The sequence below is a fragment of the Pelmatolapia mariae genome, linkage group LG3_W, assembly GCF_036321145.2.
Source record: "Pelmatolapia mariae isolate MD_Pm_ZW linkage group LG3_W, Pm_UMD_F_2, whole genome shotgun sequence".
Lineage (NCBI taxonomy): Eukaryota > Metazoa > Chordata > Actinopteri > Cichliformes > Cichlidae > Pelmatolapia > Pelmatolapia mariae.
This window is the reverse complement of record NC_086229.1, coordinates 87,978,041-88,003,197: the sequence shown is the minus strand read 5'-3', so window position 1 is coordinate 88,003,197 and position 25,157 is coordinate 87,978,041. Positions and strand designations below refer to the sequence as shown.

The 25,157-nt window shown below is 40.5% G+C and overlaps 1 protein-coding gene across 2 annotated transcripts in view; it reads left to right on the top strand.

Annotated features, from left to right (window-relative positions):
- The window catches only part of LOC134624973 (neuroligin-2-like), a 234,804-nt gene that overhangs the window by 93,208 nt on the left and 116,439 nt on the right, over positions 1-25,157 (top strand). The window contains exon 4 of one of the 2 annotated variants that reach the window (XM_063470220.1): positions 22,979-23,032. The exons of the other annotated variant lie outside the window; for it this stretch is intronic. Within the exon in view, the coding sequence (XP_063326290.1) occupies positions 22,979-23,032 (54 nt within the window). The remainder of the gene's footprint in view (positions 1-22,978; positions 23,033-25,157) is intronic. 2 annotated transcript variants of the gene reach the window in all.

Here is a 25,157-nt window from a genome sequence, read left to right as displayed (position 1 = left end):
ACTGGTTTGTGGGCACGTTTTGAAGTCTAAACGTTTGTCTTTTGGCCATGGCTATCTTGGTGTTTTGAATAAAGGTGTTATCAGCTAATTAGTGCTAGCTAGCTAGCTTTGTTTGAAAGGTGTAGCTATTTCAAGTCACTGTTATTTTTAATTAACATAAAAAACAAAAACAGGCTAAACCCATTTACTTTACTTACTGGAGAAACTAAAGTGTCAATTCACTATGTGTGTTTGTTTTTTGTTTATTGTACATCTTTGAGAATCTTTGAGACTGACTGATTTTCAGAGCAGTCTTGAAGTAGCCAGCTGAAGACCTGCAGTTTGGCTTCCTGTTTTTCAGTCCTGGAATTTTGGTGCCTGGTTAAAGCAGTGAAACTCCCTTGTGCTTCATGATTTTGAACAAACACACCTCCCTCCATTTCGGTAAGCCTCTTGAGGAAGCTGAGAAGCAATGGTGTAGTTGGCGAGGGACGCCCAAATGAAGAGAGGGTGAGAAACAGGGAAGGAGGGCGATTCAAGGAGTACAGACTTTAGATTGAAGTCACGTGAAGGAAGGAATAGAGGGGACGGAGGGGATGGAGGGTTTGTCTTGGCAACCATCCACCAGTTCCTGTGTCTTCCTGTCAGAGTGTGCATCAAAGGCTGCATGCATTTTGCCTTTCTGCTCGGTTCTGAATGAAGGAATTAGCAGCAGCTCAGTTCCTGCTATTTATAGCTTGTAAGATAGAGAGAATGAAAGGGAATGTGTGCATGGATGTTTGTGGCGTGTATGCATGTTCATGCACTTCACATGATCCCAACAATCTGCTGTGTGTTTTTACATGTTTTGTTGCATTCGTGTGGGTCATTGATTTGATCGACTCTCCTGTCCTTCCTCCATCTTGCTGTTTTTCTGTCATTATGGTTGCCCTCCTCTCCTGTCCTCTCCCAGCATTACTACATCGTTCCTCTTTTCACTTCACATTCCCACCATTTTACCTCCCTGCTGCCTTCCCTCCTTCCTCGCTCTCTCTCTTCAGCCCCCCCACATCCTCCTTGCATTTCTCACAGCTTCCCAGTCATCACCATATGCTTTGGATGAGCAATGAAGGCAGAAATAGGATTTAGCAGTAGACAGTCCATTTAAATGATCTTTTTAGCCGCAGGAGAGTGAATTGACTTTACAACAGTACTTAAATATTAAGCTCTCAGGCTTTGACTATCCATGTTCTTTTGGCTTGGCTTCTGTAGCAGCGCTCCAGCACAATCTGGGATATCATCTGAATTAACTCGGGGATTGATGGAGTGCATTTAATGTGATTTGATGAAGTCTAATATTCCGTGTCTTATCAATTAGACATTCCCTGTGATAACACGCTCGCTCCCACACGTGTGCCTTTTGTAGGTTTAAAACCCCAAAATACTCGATAAGCTGTTCCTTCAAGTGGCACTTCTTCAAAGTGAAAAATGTCCACCTGTTCAAAAGATGTTTTATCTTTTATTATTTTTAATGATTTCTTTTTTTTTAAAGAAACAAAAAAGTAACCTCATGTTGGTAATGCATTGTTTTAAAGCTGCTTGTTTTAAAGCCACATGTAATGATAGCTCCTTTTTATTTAAATATCATTTTACCAGGCCACTTTATTAATAGCTTCCTAGTTCCTCACTTCCTACCTTCCTAGTATATTATCTGTCTAGGAAAACCCATAATGCGTTTGCTTGCGGACAGTCCCAGTGTTAGTATTTTGTGCAGTCACTGCTAGCAGGGTAGCTGTGGGCCTCTCCCACCTTATAGTCGCTGTTGCCTGAGATGTATTCAGCAGCTGATGTCAATAGCCAGCGTTCCTCTGTAAAGCACAACTTGCAGCCGGAGGAGAACTGTGCTGATCTCAGTGAGGCTACAGAGGAAAACAAGGATTGCCCTCTCGTGCTGCAGTCGAACACAGCGGGGTTAGAATTCATCCGCAGGAAGGAAGACTCGCTGGAGGAGCAACTGATTACTTTTCTTAGCTTGTTAAAATGTCACAAAGCAGGAACAAAAATACTTCCAGAGAAGAAGCGTATAAATTTAAAGTCTTTTTATGAAGTGCTTCTCCGATGCACTTTAAACTCACTTCATCCTGTTTTCATTTTGTGTCACGATAAGCGTCTGGCTACTAAAACATCAGATACTGGTTGATGAAAACTGGAACACAAGTAAATATTAAACTTAAACCAAGCAAATGGTAAAAAAATCTTGCGTGCACGCGAACATATCCACAGCTTTGTATCTCTGGGATAACGCCATGAGTAAGCCACTTTTTACTGTTAGGATTGTGAAGCTGTGTTTTTCTGGCACAGCCTCAACACAGCTCAGATTTTGTGTAACGTATAGCGGGAGAGAACAGTCATAAATCGCCGCACACTTCGCAGTATATTTGCCTTTTATAATTAATCCTCCGGTTTATTGATATCATTCACATTTTGAGCTGCTGAGTCAGGCATTTCGGGGCAGCACGGTCAGCTGCCCTGTTACCATGATGTTGATGAGACCAACAGTGTTGGGAAATTACTCAGCAACGCTGTGAAACAGAGATAAGCTCAGAGTATAGAAAAGGAGTAGTGTCCTGCTGAAGGATTTTATTGAATGGCAGCACAGAAACAAGTGAAACTGATCCCAAACTTTCTGGTTATAATTAGTCGATTTGATCCCTTTGTGCTTGATGTTTACTGTGTTTTTACTTGTAATGGAAGTGAATCATGATAAATCCTTATTCAGGCTGAGCACAGATCTGATCTACCTCTGTTTTAGGTGTCCCTGGAAATTAGAAACAGATCGTGTTCTCAGACTGAAAGTGCACTGCAAGTGTTAATAAAGTAACCTTGAGAAAAGAAGATATAGGAAGATCAAAGAGCCCAGCAACCTGTGAGGCATACAGCAAAAAGCAGAATTCAGCTGTCTGAGGATTAATAATGGCTGCAGTTTGCCTCAAGGCTTAGCTACTGAAGATGCACATGTATGCAAACAGACACACACACAGCCACAGACTTGTTGGTGCATATACACATTTAGTCACACTGCTCACTGTGCACTAAGAGGTATGTTGCTGCCTCCTATCCGCCCCTCTCTCTCTCTCTCTCTCCTTTTTGCTTACACACTCACAAACACTCACACACACACACACACACACACACACACGTACCCGTCGTCTCTTTCAGTGCAGCTCAAAGGGCCATCTCTTCAGGGCTTCTGAAGCCGAGGTCGCCTGTGGCAGTGAATGCAAATTACCCCTCCTACACACACACTCGCACACAGATACAAACACACAGACACAGACACAGACACACACACACTGCTTCCTATGCCAGATCCCACTGCTAACAGTGCCTCCCACAACACTGAATGGTAAGGGTAGAGAGGAAAAGAAGATTTAAAAAAGGAAGGAATAGATACAGAGAGCAGGAGGTTATCCAGAGGTAAGGCCTCCTCCTCTGGAGGAACAAGTCTGTTGATATCCTCACGCAGGAGAAAGTCAATGAATCACATGCAACCCAATTCATCACGGGTTAGCAGGAGACGCTGCTCAAGTCAGGGAGACGCTGATTGTTGGAGATGAAAATTCAGTTCCGTTCTCAGTGCGGCTCAAACACCTGGACTAAAGCACTCATGCGTATGCACACAGATGCTGACGTGCACAGATGTACAGTGTGGCGTGTCATATAGCATGCAGGCTGAATCACGTGCTTACTGTAACATAACAAAAAAATGAACTATTTATGTATTCACAGATTCACAGTTTGGATTCTTTGATAGTTGAAGTTAAAACAGATTAGAAGAACTGGAGACAGAAATGTACCCACACCCTGTGAGCTAACATTAGGACACAGCGGCACATTTAATATCATATCATCAGAATGTGGTGGTGTATCAAGCTACCAGCTTGTATTTGTTATTGCATTATGCAGTTTTCAGTCTTGGAACACTTTCTGTTTTATATCACTGTCAACACTCTTCTGCAGTGTTGTGTTTTTTATGCGAGATCACGTGCAGTTTTTGGCTCTGTCCTCAATTTGTTCTGTAATGAAATTAAGAAACAGCGTACATTCAGTTGTCACTAACCAGCCGTTACGCACAGTGACGCCAGTTTGGCCGTCTGGGAGGCTTTTTACCAGCAGCACGTGCTGCACACTCATAGCGGTGCAAATTTCAGCACCACGGACAGCGTCACAGAAACTGTAACTGATCGCAGTTTGAAGACGCTCTGCTTCTTCCTTCCATCAGGCTTTATGTAAATTCACCTCACATAATGCTTACAAGTGAGCTTTCAAGTAAGTAACCATCTGCTCTTACAACCAAAACAAAGGAACGTTTTTGCTATTCAGAGCTTATGCTCATCTATCATACTATTCATGTCACAGTTTTTCTCATTTACAGGAGTTTTCTATATCATCACAATTCAAACTAGTATGAATTACAGTAATCCTCAGCCATGAATACTGTGTTATATTATTGTTATTTCACCTGTATCAGTAATTGCAAGCTGAAGTCCATCCACTCTACTTACTGTGGGGAAAATATTTATTTGATCCTCTGCTGAATTTGTAAGTTTGCTCACTTACAAATGAGCAGTCTCCATTTTTTATGATAGTTTAATTTTAATGAAAAGAGACAGAAGAGACAGACACAATGAGACACATTACATAAAAAAGGATCATAAAAAAATGTTAAAGTTGCATGTCACTGAGTCAGATAAGTATTTGGTCCCCTACAAACCCAGCCAGGAGGCAGAGAAATGCTGAGTATGACCAAAACAACACCTTCCCCTGCTTTGGGCACAGGGCATTTGTTCATGTATCCTAAAATCTTAGACTAGAATCTACTTCCCTCAACCAGAACACTGAAGATGGGTCCTGGATGGGTCTTTCAGGATGACAGAGACCCAAAACATACCACTAAGGCAACAAAGGAGTGGCTAAAGAAGAAGCACAATAAGGTCACGGAGTGGTCCAGCCAGTCTCCAGACCTTAAACCTACAGAAAATCTGTGCAGGGAGTTTGCCAAAATCCCTCCTGAGATGTATGCTAACTCGGTGACTGACTACAACACTAACTACAAATGCCTTACCACTGTGCTTGCCAACAAGGCTTTCTCAGCCAAGTGCTAAATCTTGTTTTGCTTGGCGATAAGATATTTATTTCACTCAGTTACATGCAAATCAATTTAAAGTCTTGAGCATCACCATAACATATGAATGAACTAACTGTTTAAACATTCTCCATGATGCAAGAAAGTCAAGTTAATCGCAGATAGAGCATGGGTCTACATGTAGGTGATGTTGATTACTACATTTAGCTTTAAATTTAGGCAGAAAAACTTTAATAACTAATAGAAACACAAGTGATTCTATGAGGTATTTTTTTTCCATGAAGTGCTAAACTTTTAATTGCTTATCAAAGTTTTTCTTCTTTTTTTATGGGTCTAATCAAATACCTTTTTAAAGCTAACAGAGCTGTTCCCCACTTGATTTTTACAGTAAATGCAGCTGCTGTGGGTTTAGTCTCTACCTGACAAAACACATTACACTGTTGGGTTGTATGTATGATGTAGCTTGGGGAGATAAGGTGGCTTGAAAAAGAGATGGCAATTGAACTGTCCAAAAGCATTAAAATAACATGTTCTACCACTGCTGTCAGCTCGGCCTTATTTCCCAGACGTCTCCTTTAGTTTTGCGCTCAAGTTTAATAGGATTTTACTCCTATTTTAGAAGACCTTACTGAGCTAAATTAATATTAATGGAAAATCTCAGATGGTTTCATTATTCAGACTTAGCAGGGTTATTTAAGAGTGGACTTTTCCTTCAATGGAATATGCACAACTGACAAACATAAGGAGAGAGGCTGAAAAGCCAAAGGAAGACACAAAAGGTATAAAAGTATGTATATAAGCATGTTTCTGCATCTTGGTCTTCCTCCTGGCCTTTTGACCCAAATTACTCCCTTTGCTCCATCTCAGTACTCCGTCAGGGGTCCACTCTGTCAGCATTAGGAGCTGTGCCTCATCTGCTCACTGGTTAGTAATGTCCCAGTGCTGCAGCCCGCGGTGGAATAAGCTCTTACAAGGCTGCACTGAGAGGACCGTGCACTGAGATGGATTTAGATGGTGGAAAATAAAAAAGTGTCTGCCCCAAACCAGCTTCACTGCTTTGTGTCGTCGCTCTCAGAGCAGCCGGCAGAAGTTACTCAGGCTCTTTTATTAAGACATGCCCAGATTGCTGTGTGCACTGACCGTCTCCATCCTAGTCTTTAACAGTTTTTTTATTTAGCGGAACGTATCAAGTAGGATCATGTGTCACTATTTAGAATTTCATTTTAAATGTATGCCATCATTTACAGAAAATAAAACGTTGACCTCTGTTGATTCCACTTCTGCGAGGCTTTTACTGCTGCAGCTTTACTTCGTCTGCTACAACCACTGGTTTATGGTGGCTAATGGTTAGCAAATTTTAGCAAACTGTAAGGTAGTGTAGTATAACTGATGTAATTGTTTTCTAAAAATGTGTTTGTATTTAGAGCCTAATAATGATCTATGTGAAGCAACAGGCTCAGCAGTATATATTCTTCTTTTCTCTTCCTTTAAAATTAGTTTGTGTGTGTGTGTTTGTGTGCAAGGTATGATTTTATGAGGTTTTATTTGTGTGTGTGTCTGTTTTGGTGCTCCTCCAGTACAGGAACCTACTGCTCATTGTGGTTGAAAGTAGTAATTTTTCTTTTTCACTGGCTCATTTTGTCTCTTCACTCACTCTGCCGGCACTTTCATTATCAATGCGTGCGCACTGATGCACTGACGCGTGAAACAATCCATTTAGCTGTTAGCGTGTTCCAGAGATGAAGCAGTCTATAGCTGATTATTTAGAGAAAAAAAACAATGAGGAGAAAGAGCGGCAGAGGCTGATGAAGAGTTAGAAACAACAAGAGGTCCCAACTCAAACGCAATTGATGTGAAGTCAGGGAAATACTGAATAAGTCAGTAAGGCAACAGCCACTGCTGGGTGTATGAGGGCAATTCTGTGTGTGTATGTGTACTATGTTTACATATCTTTGTGGGGACCAAACATTGAAAGTCTGCTACACTTGTGGGGAGTTTGAAGGCATTTTTGTGCTTTTAGTGTCAGGGTTACATTTAGGTTAGGCATTTATTTTTGATGGTTAGGTTTAGAGTAAGCGTCTAGGGAAAGCATTATGTCAATTAGATGTCCCCACGAGGATACGAAAACATGACTCTGTGTGTGTGTGTGCATGTATACTCATTTAAACATCTTTGTGAGGACCAAAAATTGGCATGCCACTATACTTGTGGGGTCCAACATTCACTTCTTCTTCATCCTGGCGTTGTTCCCGCTGGTGCAGGGTCTGCTCTTCGGCAAAGGTTTCTCCATTTGGTTCTCTCCAAGGCGTCCTCAGGTGATGCGTTGACACCCTTAATGTCTTCCTTGATTTTGTCCATCCACTGTTTCTTCGGTCTGCTTCGAGGCCGACTTCCTTCTGGGTCGATCCTCATAGCCGCCTTTGCTACAGAGTTCTCATTGCTTCGAATCACGTGTCCATACTACCTCAGGCGGGACTCTAGCATCTTTTCCTTAATTAAGGCTACACCTAGTCGCTAATTCCCAGGCTCCATCGGAGCATGCGCATCTCCAATGCGGGCCAACATGCGGAGCTATGCGGGCTACTGGGCGGACCACCGCGGGTCCAACAGTCACTTGTGGGGACCAAATGCCAGTCCTGATGAATTTGAAGGCATTTTTGAGGCTCATAATGTAGTTTTGGGCTTAGCGTTACAGTTAGGTTTATGCTAACCCTAATCATTTCTAATGATTATGGTTAGGGGAAGGGAATGCATTATGTCAATTCGATGTCCTCACTAAGATGTGAAAATGTGTGTTTGTATGTGTGTTCTCATTGTCAGAAATTTGACTTTTCTATTGGAGGAAACAGTAAACTTGTCTCACAGAAAACAGCATTAGAGGACCACACAATACTGAAATCAAATAAATACACATATTAGCATCAATCAGAAACTTCACCTACGGACATACATGGATGTAGCCTCAGTGATGTCACCTGTTGGTGCTCAACTTTTGGATTTTGGCTGCTGCCGTGTTTGCCTTTTGGAGCTAAAAGTAACCAGATTACACGCCAGTACAACCAAGTTTCAGTTAAGTTCTGGTTACTAACCAGAGATGGATTAAACTTTCATGCGAAGTAATGTTTATTCTCTTAAATTATTTTGTTCTGGATTTCTGTGCAGTGTTATGAGTTTAAGTGTTTAGCCTTTAGTAACCTGAAAAATATCAAGTGCAGCCTCCTGGGGCTCTGACAGTCTTTGTAGTGTAAGGTGAGTAAAGGAAAAAGTCTGTTCTAATTGAATAATTTAATCATCTAAAGCAGTTTTACAGAGGCAGAATTTTGATTTGTGATCCAGTACCTATTGAGGCATCCTATGTATTGAACTGTTGCCTTTGTAAAATATAAATCTAGCCAAATGATGTGCATAAATCTCTCTTTGGGTCTTGTTTTGGTCTTTCACCTGTGATTTTATTTATTTGACAGTTTTTCTGTTCTCAGTCTGTAGCAATATAAAAACAGAGAAGCAAAACACAAAATGAGCGTAGTCCCAAACACTATTTGAGTCCATACTCGACGTCACAGTCACTTCAGATGAATAAAGCCATTCTTGTCTGCATGGTGTCTCTTTAGGAGAACAGACTGCTTCTGTGTATCATGCAGTGGAAGCAGCTTTGGTGCTAAAGAAGACTTTAAAGCCCACATAGATGGATAAACAGCCACAGTGATCTTGGACCATATTAGAAGGTTATTGCACAGATTACCAACAAGCCTTTGTTTGGGGCAGAAATAGCCCAGGGGTTGAATGACTGTTCAAACACACAAACACAGATTGATGCCTTTGTGTTTTTCATGAACAGAGGCAACGGAAGACAATACACCGCAGAGATTACCTCTGAGATGAAATACTACATGAAATGGCAACAGAGCAGCTGAGCCTGTCGGCGTTTTGATAGCTCAACAGAGCAGCCTCCCGCCATATTTTTCTTGTTTCCCCTTTACCTCCTCCACCTTCACCATATGTCAGACAACATAAAGACTTGTTGCTCTTCAAAGGTTAGCCTAATAAAGAGCACACACATCTCTGCTGACAAAACTGCAAATGTCAGAATGGTTAAAAAGCAAACTTTTCTGAGCATAGCTCTTATCTTTTACGTGGAGTGATGAACAGAAGATGCTCTTCTGATAGACGCAGGGCATTATGGGAGAGGAGGTCTGTGTCTTTCTAGTATCTTATCACCTCTGCAGTATTAAGAGTAGAAATTGACTGGATAAGCACAGGCGTGAATTGGGAATTTGAAATATCGTAGTATGTGTGTTTTAAATTGTGATTATTTTGTTAAAATTAAACTCCAGGCCTCTCTAACTACTTCTTTCAAAGAAAAAGAAGAGTTGGTGTTTTTATCATTTCTGCACAAATTGATTTGAAACTAATGCCGTTGCTTGTTGCGATCTTGCAATGATTCATGACACTCAGAACAATGGGATAGCCTTCTTTTGAAAGGCAGACCATAAGTCAGTAGTAATTGGATATAATCACAATATTTGGTACAGTAATAATGGTGAAGTGGTAAGTTGGCAAGCCTCGTCATTGTAATGTTTGGAGTTGCTACCTGCTGAAGCCATTGTTTGCACTGGCACTGAAGTCCTCAATTACAGCGAAAAGCTTAGAAATGATAACGTGTGTTTTAGATCTAATATCACTTTGCTCCCCAGCTTCTGTTATTTACATTTACTGAGCTCGCTGCTTTGTGAAGCTGATGTGAGATGATCACTCTTATTATCACTGTTATGCTTATTTTTCAAATTTACTGTTTTAGAAAAAAATAGTGCATTAATATTATTTTTTATTAATTAATTACTGTTATTTACTTGCAGTCTTGAACAGAAAGTTAGTTTTAGAGCTTGAATTTTAAAAGTTCCAATGTGAGAATAAAGTTTTTGAAGAGGAGCCGCACCAACTCAAAGAGTAACAAGGAAATGGGCATAAGTCTTTAATTTTTTCAGCGCTTAATAATTGTGAAACGTAAAAATTGTTACTTTTTTAATCACAATTTTGATTATATCATTTTCAGTTTAGTATAAGTGGAGTGTGACTGATTTATTGGTGGGCCAGTATTAGTGTTTTAGTGGTCTGTTGGTATTGGTATTGATAATGACTGGTAATATGAGTGTTGCCATTTGGTTTGTTCAGGGTGCTCTGCAACTTTCCTTTCGGGCAGCGGGTAAAATGAATAAATGAAAGGATTTTTTTTAATGGTTAATGGTCTTAAGTACCTACATCAGTTGGGCTCTGACTGTAACAGGGACATTGCCATACACTTCACTGCTGAAACAGGGGGCTGCTGTGGAGGTTTCTTCATTAAAATGTGAGTGCAGTGAACAGAGTTTGCACAGGGTGTTCAATATGACACATGAAGCAATGTAACGATTTTTTTCTTTATTTGTTCACCTTATGAAAAGTTAATGCAGCAGCACGACCCCCCCACTCAGGTTCATTGTGGGTTAAGAATAGCAGAATGTCTCATTCGTGGTTGATGGTAATCCTTTTTTATTGATAATCCTCCTTTCTTTTTTTGTGATGACGGTACATCGTAAAACCCTGAACTGTTGTAATTTGAGGTCTGTAGTGATTCAGATTCAGCTCTAAAGCACACATTTGTCAGTGTAGTGAATGCATGAATGCATGAACAGATAAGCCTACTAGTGTGTGTGTGTGTGTGTGTGTGTGTGTGTGTGTGCACGCCTGGCTACATGGAGAGAAAATGGCTTTAACCTTCATGCCTACGCGATCATCACCACTCCGTAAATGTCACTCCATCTGCCTCCCCACCACTCCCTACATCTCTGTTTACCTCGCGTTCTCTCTGATTCACATAATCTCTTTATCTCTTTTCACTGTCATCTCTTCATCCATAGTTTTTTTTCCCTCTCAGAATCCTGTTTTCCTCCCAGACTTCCTCTTCCCTCCTCAGCTCCTTTGCCTCATTTCTTGTCTTCTTTCCTTTAACTCCCACCTCTTTTACAAATACCCTCCAGCCATGCTTTCCACCTTTCCCCTCATTCATAACATGCCCACCTGAACAACACATGCACACACGCCCAACCTTTTCTTCTCATTTACTTCCCCATACCTGTCCAAATATCAGCCTCTTTCTCTTTTCATTTTTCAGCTTCGTCTTACTGCGTCTTTCCTGTCTCTCTCGTACACACATTATTGCGAAAACCTTGTGTCAGCATCCTATTCTCCCATGTCTTCTCCATCCTTCTTTTCCTTTTCTTTCCTTTTTTTTGCCCACTCGATTCTGGCCCTTCAGCCAGGGTGGATCGATATTTCTCAGGCTCTCAGTCTGAAGCTTGAGAATGAGGCACCGAGAGACTGAAAGGGGAGAGAGAGTTGACAGCGAGAGAAAAATGGTGTACAAAAAGGAAGGAGAGGGGGAACGGTATTGGAGAAAAGGGAAAAGAAATAGAAGGATGGAAAAGATAGATTGTATAAAAAGAAAGAAAAGGAAGGAGGAGGGGCAGAAAGAATGATGGCTACCATGAAATGACTCTGAGTCAGAAGCATGTGTACTCATAATGGGCTGCTTTATGGCGCAGTTATTTCTCACTTTGCATCTTAATTAGCTGACATATTATCTACTACAAAAAGGGTTGGGCGCTGTATTGATTTTTAAATATATAATATATTTATGTAACTTCGAGAGAATTAAAATGAGACAATATTGTTGCTGCTTTCCCTCTGCACGATTTCAAAGCTCTCGTGCAGAGAGTGGAGGGAGGCAGTGTGGCCCAACAGTCTATTATATCTTATATTTAGAAAGCTTACATTCAAACAACCACACTGAAAAATAGTGAATGTTTTCTTCACAACTTCACAACAACAGAAAACTATTGGTCACTTTGTGTTTTTTCCACCTAAAGTCCAAAGTTACACACTATCACAAACCAACCAATCAAGCAGTACATGAACAGCTCCTGTATTTTGCAAGGCGAGACTGCAGATTTCCTCAGTGCAGTCTGGTGGAGTGTAACGGCTTCATTTCCCTATCAGTGTGACAGCAAGTAAAAGGTGAAAATGTTCTAAATCTAACATGCACTTAAGTCAATATCGATTTATTTTAGGAGACTAAAATCAGTTTTGCAGCTCAGTGTGATCACAGCAATCCTTGGCCTCAGTTTCTGTGCCGGTCGGTGCTCCTGCCTCCTTAGGGGACAAGGCGCTATTCCCAACTGAGAGAAAACAGTTTACCCAGTGAAATGGGTACTATTGAAAAGAAACATACTGCATGGCTTTAACAAGATTGCTACAAATTTCAGCAGCTCCTAGCAGAACTAGTTTTAAATATTTTGTGTTGTTCAGTCTCTGTTAAATAAAAGTCCCTTTGATATCTCACCTTTTGCTTTTTATGGAAAATACTGAGATATATGTCTTGTTTTGTACCGAAGCGCAACTGAAACCTTTATCACAATATGGATTTTGTTGTAGAAATGTCCACAGTTGGGTTTCTGTGAGCAAAGCAGTAAGTACTACATTGTCAGATCAGTGTAATAAGTTAAGGAGCCATAAAATCAGCAGCAGCAGTAAATTTACAAAGAGTCCTGGCAGGCGGGCTTTGCTTTGTCATTGTGGAGTATACAGTGTGCATTGATAAGATTCTGAAAGTCATAATTTCAAGATGAATACAACCTTAGTAATGAATGTAAAGTACATTAACTCTAATTAGACATATTTGGAAGGACACTTACACTTTGAGTTTCCAAATGTGTGAATATAGTCGCATTATTTACGTTTTTACATCCATTCTCTTCAACCATGGAGAGAGAGGCAGGGTACACCCTGCACATGAAACATGAAACATGAAAAGAGACATTCAAGAATAATCAACATGTCTGGGCTCAGCCATAGCAATAGGGTGAGGAGCTCACCCTATCCATGAGGGACTTGGAGTAAAGCTCCTCCAAATTTAAAGGAGGCAGTTGAGCTGGTTTGGGCGTCTGACCAGGACACCTCGCGGACACCTATTGAGGTTATCTGAGCATGCCCAACTCAGAGGAACCCAACTGGGAAGACCAAGGACATGCTGGAGAGATTGTATCTCTTGGCTGACTTGAGGATGCATTGGCGTCTCTCTGGAAGAGCTCAAAGAGGTGGCGAGGGTAGGGGGAGGGTGCCCCATTAAAATACACTCAAATCACCTTTTTTCCCCATCCTCATGCTCAATTTTGAAATTCAGCAAGTCGGTTGAACAATAATGAACTAAGTCGCTGCCATGCAACTCAACATATTTGCATTAATGGGTAGTTGAAGAGCTGTACCTAAATAAATGAGTGTGTGTACTGCTGCAGTGGTGGATGCCCATATTTAATACAGAAATGTGGTCTTAAAGTGGGTGGAGCTAAAGCAGCTTACTTGAGACACAGGATGAGCTGAGGGATTGGACTGAGGCCCAGTGTAGGATGGATCATTTTGAGCAGTGGATCATGCCGAGCTACTCCAACTGAGTCCAAGTATAAAATGAGCACATTAGGTGCACTTTAAATGATTTTTATTAACGTTGAACATCTTATGAATCACTTTTTATTCATGAATTTCAAAACACATCACCCAGTCCCACTTTTTCCTGTCAGTTTTGACCAGTCGATGCCTCGGAAACAACCCAAGTGGTATACAGATGTAAACAATAATAAGCTGTCAGAAAACTTCCACGCATAAATCTCTTACCCTTTTTTTATGTGCATATACTCTCCTGAGAAGAATACAGAATGAGATTAAAGCCTGCCAAAGCCAGCTCAAGCACAACAGATCTACTTTTCATAACTCAAAATAAGGATGGAGAGCAAGCAGAAGTTGAGTGCGCACTTGTCTTATGAATAATTCGAACGTTCAAAATTAGGAGATGGGCAGCATAATCCCTAAGTTATCAAGCACTTCTAAAATATGGAGATGTAACCAATTTTTTTAATAATGCATGCAGCTTCATCTCTATTACCATTTATTTATTTATTTTTATTTAATGTTTTGCTTTTAAAACTTAGGAAAATGCACAAATGTCTTGTAAACAGTTTGGCATGTGAGAGCTGAAACTTCACAAAAAAATAATAACCTTTTATAACCCTGGCGCAACATGCTGCTAAAATTTAGTGTGCTGTGGTTTTCCCTCTGGTGGCCTTGAGCATCATGGGACAGCAGCATGACAGCCTCATCTATCTTTCTCCGTTGGTTTAAAAATCCCCTACAAAGCCTATTATTCACCTAATACTCCGACAGGCAAGGTTACTGTGTGCTAAGTGAGATGGACATAAGAAAAAGAGAGTAGCTCTTATTTTAGTCTTCTTAATCAAAAAGAGCCAGATCACTGTAGCATCTGATTGGAAAAGGGCCTTGTCGCACTCGTCCTGTTCTGTGTCATCCAGTTTTAAATCGATTTTTAATTTTGTTGCCCTCCTCCAACGTTAAAGAGCGGTGTGATTTCACAGTGCCTCTCGTTCGAACGCTTTACGTCTTCGAATTCTGCGTCGCGCGCCGGTGTTGTCTGATAAACAGTCATGCAAATCACCTCATTTAATTGAGAGAACTGAATTGAGACTTAATGACGCGGGAGTGCCGGAAAACTACTTTTGACAGGGTGACTAATGACGGCTGTGTAAATCCATTCGGAATATTTCTGATGTGTGAATTTCGAACATCACCTGAAAGGACAGAAGCTCCGCCAAGCTCGCGGTGGCTCCGACTTTAACTGCCATTCATCCGAAAATGGACTTCACAGTTGTTTTGTAATGTAGTCACAGCTATTCATGTGCGACCAGCCCACGCGCTACTCATACACATGCAGAGTTTAGCGGCTCAGGGAGCTGTGCTGCGTAATAAATGGCAGCATTATATGTCTGCCTGCCCGGCTGCTTGATTGTCTGTACATCTTGCCGTTGTGCCACTCTATTGCACACGCATGCACTCGCGCCAGAACATGGACTTACAAGGTGTGAAATAGGGGAATGCGGGTGAGCGACTCTCACCCGTCCCCGTTGCTCATCTCTAACCTGTTCGCTCACAAATCCGATTGAGGTATTCATTTCATTTCTGCTGCTATACTTTAGCTCGAGGACAATGGTGGGATCCTATCTTCCCGTCTTTACGACTGTCTCACACAGACACACGCGTAATCTCTTGCACAGTCGCCGCTCACTCAGAGGCTGTCAGGCACACTAACGTTTCCTCGTAGATCACGCCGGACTGCCTAAATGAGCTACTCAACACGTACTTACTCGTGCAGCGGCACATAAACAGTTTTACACACGTTCACTCATATCCATAAACACAAAGAAATAAGCCTCTCCGGTGTTTGGGAATTCAGTCTGCGTCAAATCGCATAATGACACCAACTGGTGTGGTACACACAGACTGATATGAATGTACAAAACAGGGCAAAATATAGTATTATTTAAAAAAAAAACAATCCAAGCAATGAACAGGGCTCTGTTACCCATTGCATCAGATGGAGTTTAACCAAAATAAAAGCTTAATTAATAATTATGTTCCTTTTGAAAAAGCGCAAAAAGAAAAAGAGATGACACTTGTGATACTTGTAATTGCATCAAAAGCTCTCGACCCTGTAAAAATAGATATTATTTATATTTATTTACTATTTCACCTTAGTTCACTGTTTTTAGCTGTTTTTAGCCCATTAGCTTTAAGGTTGTTGTTCAGAGATGCTCTTCTGCAAAAGTCATTATTTGAGTTACTGTTGCCTTCCTGTAGTCTTGCATCAACAAGATATTTTTTTTTACCAGAGAGCTGATGTTTACTGGAGATTTTCTCTTGGTCATATGTGAGGTTTTTTTGTTTGTTTGTTTGTTTTTCGGGGTAAAATCCCAGCAGATCAGCAGTTTCTGAAATAGACCAGTTTGTTTGGTATGAACAACCATGCCACCTTCAAAGTCACTTAAATCACCTTTGTTACACATTCTGATGCTCCATTTAAACTTCAGCAGATAGTCTTGACTGTGTCTATTAGGGCTGCCACAAACGATTATTTTGATAGTCGACTAGTCACCGATTATTTTTGCGATTAGTCGACTAATCAGGTCATGCATCCATTGGACGTAAAATGTACAGCTTATTGCACCAGCGTGCATCTGCTCTTATATAACTATCATTAGCTTACAGCTTTAAGTGTTTCAGGTATGTGCTAACTAAAAATAAAGACAAGATGATAGTTTATTAAATTTTAATGAAATTTGCAGATTGTTTAGGTGAAGTTTAATAAACTCAGCCGTCTGCTCCTTGCTATCTAAAATGTAACAGGACACCGGAGTATATTCTCCAGCATCTCACACTTCTGATAATCAGTTGTCTGCTTGACGTTTATTCAGCTGTGTAAAAACTATAACTTTAATCTCAGCCAAACCGATTTACTCAGGAACAATAAAATACTAAAAAAAGCCAAACAATAACATTTTTAAGTTATCTAAGTGACTTATATATCACTTTTAACCTGAGTAGCGAAAGACGGCGGTGGGTTTGAAAACGATTTGCCGGGAGTCCAGTGTTCTCACGGGCTCTAGTGAGCCTTGCCCCCGGCTAGCTATCGAGCTAGTGGTTAACAGACGTCTCCGAAAACGTCGGAGCGCTTTTGAAAATAGGTGATGTCTTGATAAACTGAGCAGATATTTGAGGTTTACACAGCTACATTCTCGCCTGAAAATATGTTAAACGTTTATTTTGTGACCCAGAAAGAATAATAAGAGTAATATTAAAACTAACTAGCTGCCGCCATTGTTGGAAACTGAGCTGGGCTGCGCTATGAATTCTGGGATAGAGCTACTTCTTCTTCTTCGGGGTTTAACGGCAGCTGGCATCCTTGTACATGCAGTGCTGCCATCTTCTGTTTCAGTCCGTTATTACACTCTTAAATCCTGCTACTTATTCCTGCGGCTTTTGTGGTCTTACAAAGCTTCAAACGATGCGTCGACTATTAAATCAGTCGACGATTTTGATAGTCGACGTAATCGTGACTAGTCGACTAATCGTGGCAGCCCTAGTGTCTATGTGTGCTATAACTTTCAAATGATTTAAATGTTTTTTGAGCACACTGAAAGACAATAAATGAAAAACAAAATCCTCTGCTGTTTAACCTGTTTTTTCCCTAAATGTCAGACACAGCTGCACAAATACAGTTTAATATGTTCAGTAATGCAAGACACAATAAGTACTGTTTCCACCATCTTTGGCTTTTCCCCCATCTTCTTTGCTGTGTGCACCTTGTGCATGAATCTGTGAGCATCTCCTCACATCCTCCATTGCCAGTGTGTCCTAACAGTCCATTTTCCATGCACCTTCCATGTTTTGGAAAGGTCTGGCCATCGGGAGAAGTGGAGCCAAAGGGAAACCTTACATAACGGGCTTCAAAGCGAGCTGCAGTCGACCCACGATCCAGACAGAATAACGCAAGCAGAGGAAGAAGGAAACAGTTTCACAGAGGGGAGGATAAAAGGACGGGGCTGTGTAAAAAGAGAGGGTGTAAACAACTGGAGGTCTGAAATATTCTTAGCCACTGCTTTATGTAGCATGCCTGATTAAAATACATCTTAATATCTGAAAAAGTGTACACAAAAGCCTCATTAGGCTTTTTTATTTCTAAGAGTTAGCAGATGTCTTTGTTTCAGTCCTGGGGTTGAACTAGTCTGTGCAGTGTTAATCCCTTCTGTCTGTTTTTGGTGTACTTTAATGACATGTGCTGGTATTTTTAGCCTCTACAGGTGCAGTCAGTGCATGCGGGGGGTAAATGGGGTTGATGGAGTTAGGGTTTGATTCTCCAGGAAATTGCTCACACACCCATCACTGCAGTTCTTTTGATTGTGGGGAGGAAAAAAAGGCCTTAAAACGTCAGGAAGACCAGTTATTTCTCCCACCAATAGCTTGATTCTCAGTGCTCAGCTCCTCGCCCACTCATTGCAAAAAGATGTCAATCAAGCTACACTTTTACACTTTTCCTCAGCATGTTGCTGGTAATGGTTGCTTGATTTCACTTTTCCCATTTTGTCACAGCCCCCCAACCAAACCCAAAAAACCCTGCTCGCTCCCGTTTCTTTGATAAGCAGTTCAGCATTTAAACTTTTTTCACAGTTTTTCAGGATGTCGTTTTGATGTGCGTCAATCACAGACGTGCGATTGGTTGATTGTTTTTGTGCCCAAAGCTAATATTGAACTTCATCAATGAAGTGGTCAGTCAGGGGCTTATTTTTACTCTCATGTGTTTCAGTAAAGGAAAAAAAAAATCACGTGTGTCAACAAAAGGATGGAGTTTACTCAGGTTTCCACTGGTGTTGTTTCCACTAAAGAGTTTCCATTCTCAAGGATCTAACTGGTGACTCTCAGCTCCCAGGATTTTTTGTTGTAAATCCTGGGAGGAAAATCTGTTTTTAAACAGAAGATGTTTTATGTTTTCACCCCTCAGGATTTAAAATATAAGTGGAAATGTTTGAAAAATCAGCTTCCATGTGGTAGATACTAATTAAATACTTGTAACCTTCTGATTTTAGGTCAACAGTCTTCGAGTTTCCATATAATCAGTCATCATAACTCTTTTTGTTGCTTGTAGACATCTGTCAGGTCTTTTCTAATAATTAACTCAAAACAAGAAAGCAGTTTGTATTTTAAAATGTATGTACTTAAACTGTGTTTAAGAAGGAATTCCATGTTTGTGTCCAAAAAAGTCAGCAACTGTAACACATTCACTGTTTCACTTTAATATTAACCATAGGTCTTAAATACTACCTCCACTGTACTTTGTGTGGTAGAATGGTACTACACTAGTGTGGAGGTTGTAAGGCTTTATATGTCAGATGAGCTCAGCATTAGCTGCTGGAGGACTTTCATGAACTTTCATAAAAGCATAATGTTGTCCACATGATGAATCCTTCTGTCCTAACCTCGCTCGGATTGTAAATCCATGTCTCTGTGTTACAGTTCTATATATCATGTGTCAGGATCCACACCCACGGGCCAGATCTGGCCCTTTGTAAGTTTGAACCTGGCCCACATTTCACTTTTAGCACACCAACACACCAACAACCGTCTCCACAGCGATTCATGGCCAGCTAACAGAGAATACAGCAAAAATCATAACTGATGTTGGGTTGGTGCAAACAGTTTCTGTTCTCAAACAACATAACTCGCATTGTTATTGTGCTGTTTGAAATCCACACACTAGTAAAGATTTGGAGCCATAGACGAGCAACAGAGGCTTCACGAAGTCAAAGAAATAAAAGAGAGACGCGCAATTACAGCACAATAGTCTGTGCTTTGAGCCCAAGTCTCAAAGTGATGGAGCTGTGAAGGCAAGTGTCATTTTTGTGTGTGACCAATTTCATGGCAGAAAGCTAGAGCGTGTGGACATGTATATTACATGAACTAAGATCTTTGACTTCTTGTTTTAAATGACATTTCTTACACAGCTATTGAGATGCCTTGGTCTTTTTCAGGCCTTTGAAGCAGGCTAAGATTTGTAGACAGATGTGCACATAAAGATTCATTTGATTGCTTTATAATCGGGTTATATTTGGTTTTATTAATTGCCCCGCACTATCAAAGTGAGGCTGTGAACAGGGCTGTTGTGAGGCGTTTAACTGGAAAGGCTCTATGAAACATCCTTTCTAGATTAAAATGAAAACATGTTAAACTGTATGCACTGAGCTCTTGATATGATTGCTCCAGCGTAGCTGCTGTTGAAACTGAATTTGACACTTGTGATGTATACCATCACCCCTGACCTCGTGCCTATAAATCTGGTGCATTGTAACACATTCTAGATTGAAACACTTTTAACCTTGTAATGGAACGCATATCATATTTGATACATGAGTTTTTGAGACCTCTGCATCTCCCGTGTGATTTTTCTTGTCCTGAAAAACTTGATGTGTACTCTCAGACACACAAAGTGCTACTGTGAGCAAACTACTAACAAGTGACACAAATTAAAACTCATATGTAAAGTGATATTTATTTTTTTTATTGTCTGAAGTTAGAAAAAAAAACCCACTCCATTTTCAAAAAAATTGAATTTTCTGGTAATTATTTAACGGTTCAGGCTTTACAGGGTTAAAGAAGCACAAGTCAGCCAAGTGTTAAAGTAAAAAAATCAAAAATATGAAATACATAATTATAATAACAGGGAGGATGAGCTCTTTATCTTTTATAATTCCTTTCTGTAATGCTGTAACTTGCTCTCTATCTGGTCTTTAAGTGATGACGTATGAACCCTGCTTCTGGGTCTAAACTACTCCTTGTTTATTAAGGCTGTTTTGTTTTTAACGTGTTTTAATGCTTTGTATCTTATTCTACTTATCTGAGCAAGCCCCTAAAAAAAGTCAGTGATCACTGTTGGACTCACTTGGTTTTTATTACCACTATTCATTTTAAAGCTTTTAAAACCTTACGATGTAACGACAGCTCAACCCATGCAGCAGCATATTAATGACTAACCTCGAATTGTGGATGGAGTATCTCAGTTGTTCTCCTGACTGAAGTCTGATCCAATTACAGCATCCTGCATTTGTCCCTAACCATCGGGAACCGTCACGTTAACTTTTATCAAGGTGAAAAAAGTTAGCGTTCATCCTCCAGCTTCGCTGTGTTTATATTATGCTAACCATAGCTGTGTAGCTAGCCACCACGTAGCACATCATTATATACCAGCTAGCCCAACTTCAGTAACCCTACAAACGTCACTGCTGTTTAGTTTTCTTTCTTCATTTATGTCAAAAGTGACAGCAGAGCTATATGTATTAAATTTTTCAGAAATCTCTCAGTCAGAACATGGAATATTGTGTTTAGGTGGAAACTAGCGAGCTAACTCCCTGCTAGCTTCTAACTCTGTTAAATTTAATAAATTCTGTTTTCATGGATGCCTGGATGTTAAAGTTAATTGTTACACCTGGTAGAGCAGCAACACTGATCATTTTATTACAGATGAAAGAATTTAGATACGTTTTAGATAAGTTTTTAACTCTCAGTGATGCCACAGTGTTCGTTTGACTTTGGCACATGAAGCGGAGTTTGGACCCAGAAACGGCTAATGATGTCAGACTTAAAGACCGGATATCTTTTTTAACCGGCGCTGTTTTCATCATAGTTCCAAACATAAACTATGTTACTCAGCTCTAAAAGTTGTTATAATAGTTTCATAAAGACTTTTATTTTGAAATCTCCTATTTGGAGGTGAAGTGTTCCTTAGACTTTAGTCATTTATATCTGCCCGGTTGTTAGCAGATAATTGACATTCAGGATTCACCTTGTAGTTTGTGCACCGGCAATATTTTCCCCCTGATGAATTTCAGATACTCTCAGTAAGTCAGTGTTGTTATATAAGTTCTTTTTTTCCCCACAAATCCTTCAGAAAAAAAGGTCCTCTGCCAAACCTCAAGTTCAAAAAGTGGATTTATCAGATGAAAGCCAAAGTGATGAAAGGTGAGGGAGTATCTTGCTGTAGTACTTACTTTTCCGAGCGCCGAGGTGAAGAGTATTTTCTACAAACGCTCACCTTCTGAGAGACGAGGCGAACCATATGCACACGTAGCATTTGCTGGAACTAGAAAAAGCATTTGTCTTCCTTTTTTTTTTTTCCTGTGAGATCTGAGCTGGACGTGACCGAAGCATTCAGAAACCTGACAGGTGGGTGGAGGATAAAGCCAATGTGATCTACAGAGTTGTTTTTTGTAAAGTTCTCACTTTGTGTTGATGAAGAAAAAGACTTGATGTCACAGTGAGGCTTCATCAACAAATGAGAAGGGTTTGTTTTTTCTTTCTTTGATTTCTCTCTGTGCGGATCTCTCTCTTTGTCCATCTTCTTGCATTCTTGCATTTCTCTTTGCCGCTCATTTAATTTACAAAAAAAACCCAAAAAACAGCCCGTGGGTAGATGGGGATCAAATTACATTCACCTTTTACCTGCTTTCCTCTGCGCAATTAGTACCACGCTTACTTGTCATTTCAAATTGACACACTGCTGTTGTGTTATGTAATTATTTACCCGCCTGGGGAATAACGCTGTGGTTTACCCACTAAATAATGCACACACACGCACACACACATGCGCTCACAAAAACCCTCCAAAACGCTAAAGCACCTGTTCCCTGTTTTATCTGAAACATGTTTAACATGCCTTTTAACATTCCAGGGTCATTGTCTCCTGCTGTCTAATTAAAGGTGTCTTTGTGTGTCTTTCTAAAAAGATCTAATGACTAATGTTGTGCAGCAGCCCGTGGAGATTTTCGGGGTGCTCTCGCTGCTTAAAGGCTCAGCGTTAACATTTTGAGGTTTGAGCATCAGGACCCAAACCTGCCGCCCGTCCTGTAGGTGTTTTCTTCTTTTTTTCTGCGTGGAGGAAAGGGCTGGGTCCTGTTCTTCAAACCACCGAGGTCTTATTAATCCACATTCCCTTTTTCCCCCCTCTTCCTCCACCCCCAACCCCGACCTTCCACCTCCTTTCCCTTCCACCCACCCGGCTTCCAACAAAAACAATACAAGTTAGACTCAGGAACAAAAAAGGGTTTAAAGGAGAGAGAGAAACCAGGGGCCCAGAAACAGTGGCAGCATTTTCTTCTGCAGGGGGAGAAAAGGAAATCCGAACCAGTTTTCTTTGATCTTGTGTCTTTTCTTGTGATAAATCTGTGTCTGTGATGCCTTTTGTTTTTGTTTTTGGTACTCTTTTTAAAGGAAAAACACACACACACATGCACACACACACAATAAGCAAACGTGAACTCTTGCTGATTTGTCCTTTTTGCTCTTGCTTCTTTTCTTTTTTTGATATTCTTTTTTTCGGTTTTTGCCAGTAATCTTTTTTGAAATTTTCTCTTTTCTCTTTTTCCCCCCTTTTTTTCTTAACCCTAGGTCCGCTCACAAAAAAACACGATGAATCTTCAATGAACAAGCCTCGAGACGAAGGTATTTTTGTTGCATGTTTTTCCTTTTTTCTTGTTTTGAAGTCTTTTTGGGGGATGTGTACACACATACACACACACACACACACACACACACGCACACAGGTGAAACATCTTCTAGGTGGGACTTTGGAATATCAGATGCATACCGATGTGTTGGTGTAAGTGTATGTGCTGACCGCTGCAATTAAAAAGCTGTCTTTCATATGCAAATCATTAGCCTCACCTAACCTTGGACGATCATAACGGCTGGCTAATGGAACCCAGATACCCATTATTAAGCCATCTCCACTGTTTTCCAGAGGTCCTTTTCTTGCTCTCAAATAACAGCCGGCCTTGGCTACCACCATCAACACCGTGCCCTTGAAAATACATTGGCCAGCTGAACGGCATTGTCCCCGAAACCAAATTGTTGTCAGGATTTTGAGCAACAAAGCACCTATTGAGACCTGCTTACACAATGAGGTGCATTATTATTGCGCCTCAACCTCCGGCTCAAGGATCAAATTGCTGTTGAATAAGGAGCTACACAAATATTAAGCTAGCTCTATTCCAAGTCAGTGATGATAACATCAAATCAAGTTAGGGGAAAAAAGGAAAAGGAGGGTGGGGACATGCAAGGACACTCATGCCCCGCTTTGGAAGATTTGTGTCTAATAAGCTGTTGGAATAAGGGCACAGAACTCTCAGCCTGCTTTTAATTTATCTCCTACCTGCAGCACTGATACCACGGAGGTGATTTTATCTGCACTTTCATCTGCCGCCCCTCCCCCCCCCCACACACACACACAATCATTCCTTATTCTTTTGGACTTGTTTCTTGGAGAAAGATGACTGATGATATTTTGATACATATTTCTCTTTATGCTATTTTGAGGGTTGTGCGGTGGATTTTTTTCTTGCTCTTTGATTTGGGGTCTTTTTTTTTTTTTTTTTGAAGTTGGGAGTCGGAGGAAGTTTGACACAGGAGGATTTTCTTGGTGATCAAACACAGACACAACTTTTTTTTGAGCTGCCACAGTCAGGAACACAGTCGAGGCCAGTCGAGACGCCCCTCCTCCCCCTTCCCCCCCATCCTCTAAATACGTCTCTCATCCCTCTGTTGCAATGTGCAATTAACCTCATTTGATTTAGGAACTGCTAATCCCTATGCAGTAATTTAGCATTGCTAAACTCCTAAACCGGAGTTTAGCACCGAAAAAACCCACACTAACCTGTCCCCACACTAAAATACACATTCAGAAAACTTGTCTAAATAAAACAACAAACAAAAAGAAAAAAACATGCTCTTTATAATCTTCTTTGCTTGGCAATATCCATGCACATAGCTGTGAAGAATACTGGCAGCCTTTTAGTTACACTGGTAACCTGGGCCACAGCCAGGCATTTAGAAGTGTTTAATTTAAATCCAAATCCCCCTAATAAAGATCAGCTTATAAAGCATTTTCTTTGTGCACATATTTCATTCAATTATAGTCTTCTTCTTAACCTATCTAAGGTGCATATGATTTCAAAATGTTTCAAAAATCGTCTACAGCAACCCTGATTATTATTCTATTTGAAAAAATACCAAATCACTCCAAGAAATTGTAATCAAGCATAGGCTTATTTCGGGCAGGTCAGAAAGTCAACCTCAGCTACCATCTCATTGCTAGCCCACATCAGCTGATGATTCTGCTGACACGCTTCTATACATCCAGTCTGCTGTCTCACACAGGGCAAGCTCTACAAGCTGGTTTAGCCTGCTTAAAAGTACATCTGCAAACCGCTTTGCAACCCACCTCCACCTTCTACGCTGTATCTAACTTATTCAGTGTCTGTTATCACTGATCCGTGCAGATGCCTCATGTAGGACAGAGCTGTGTCATTAGACATGAATAACTGATGCTGGATGTATCAGTCTTCTTTTGATTATAATTGCCGTGACTAAAATGTGTTGTTTTCCCAATATTTTATCCAAAGAAAAGAGACTTACATAAAACCGCTCTTCACTCAAAGACATGTTTGGCTTGCTGTTTATTCCCTTGGATATTTGACCTTGGATATTTGCAGAGTTTTTTTCATTCATCTGCCGAAGGGAGAGAAACCTTTAAAAGGTTTGACATGAACACACAAGATCAATTTTAAAG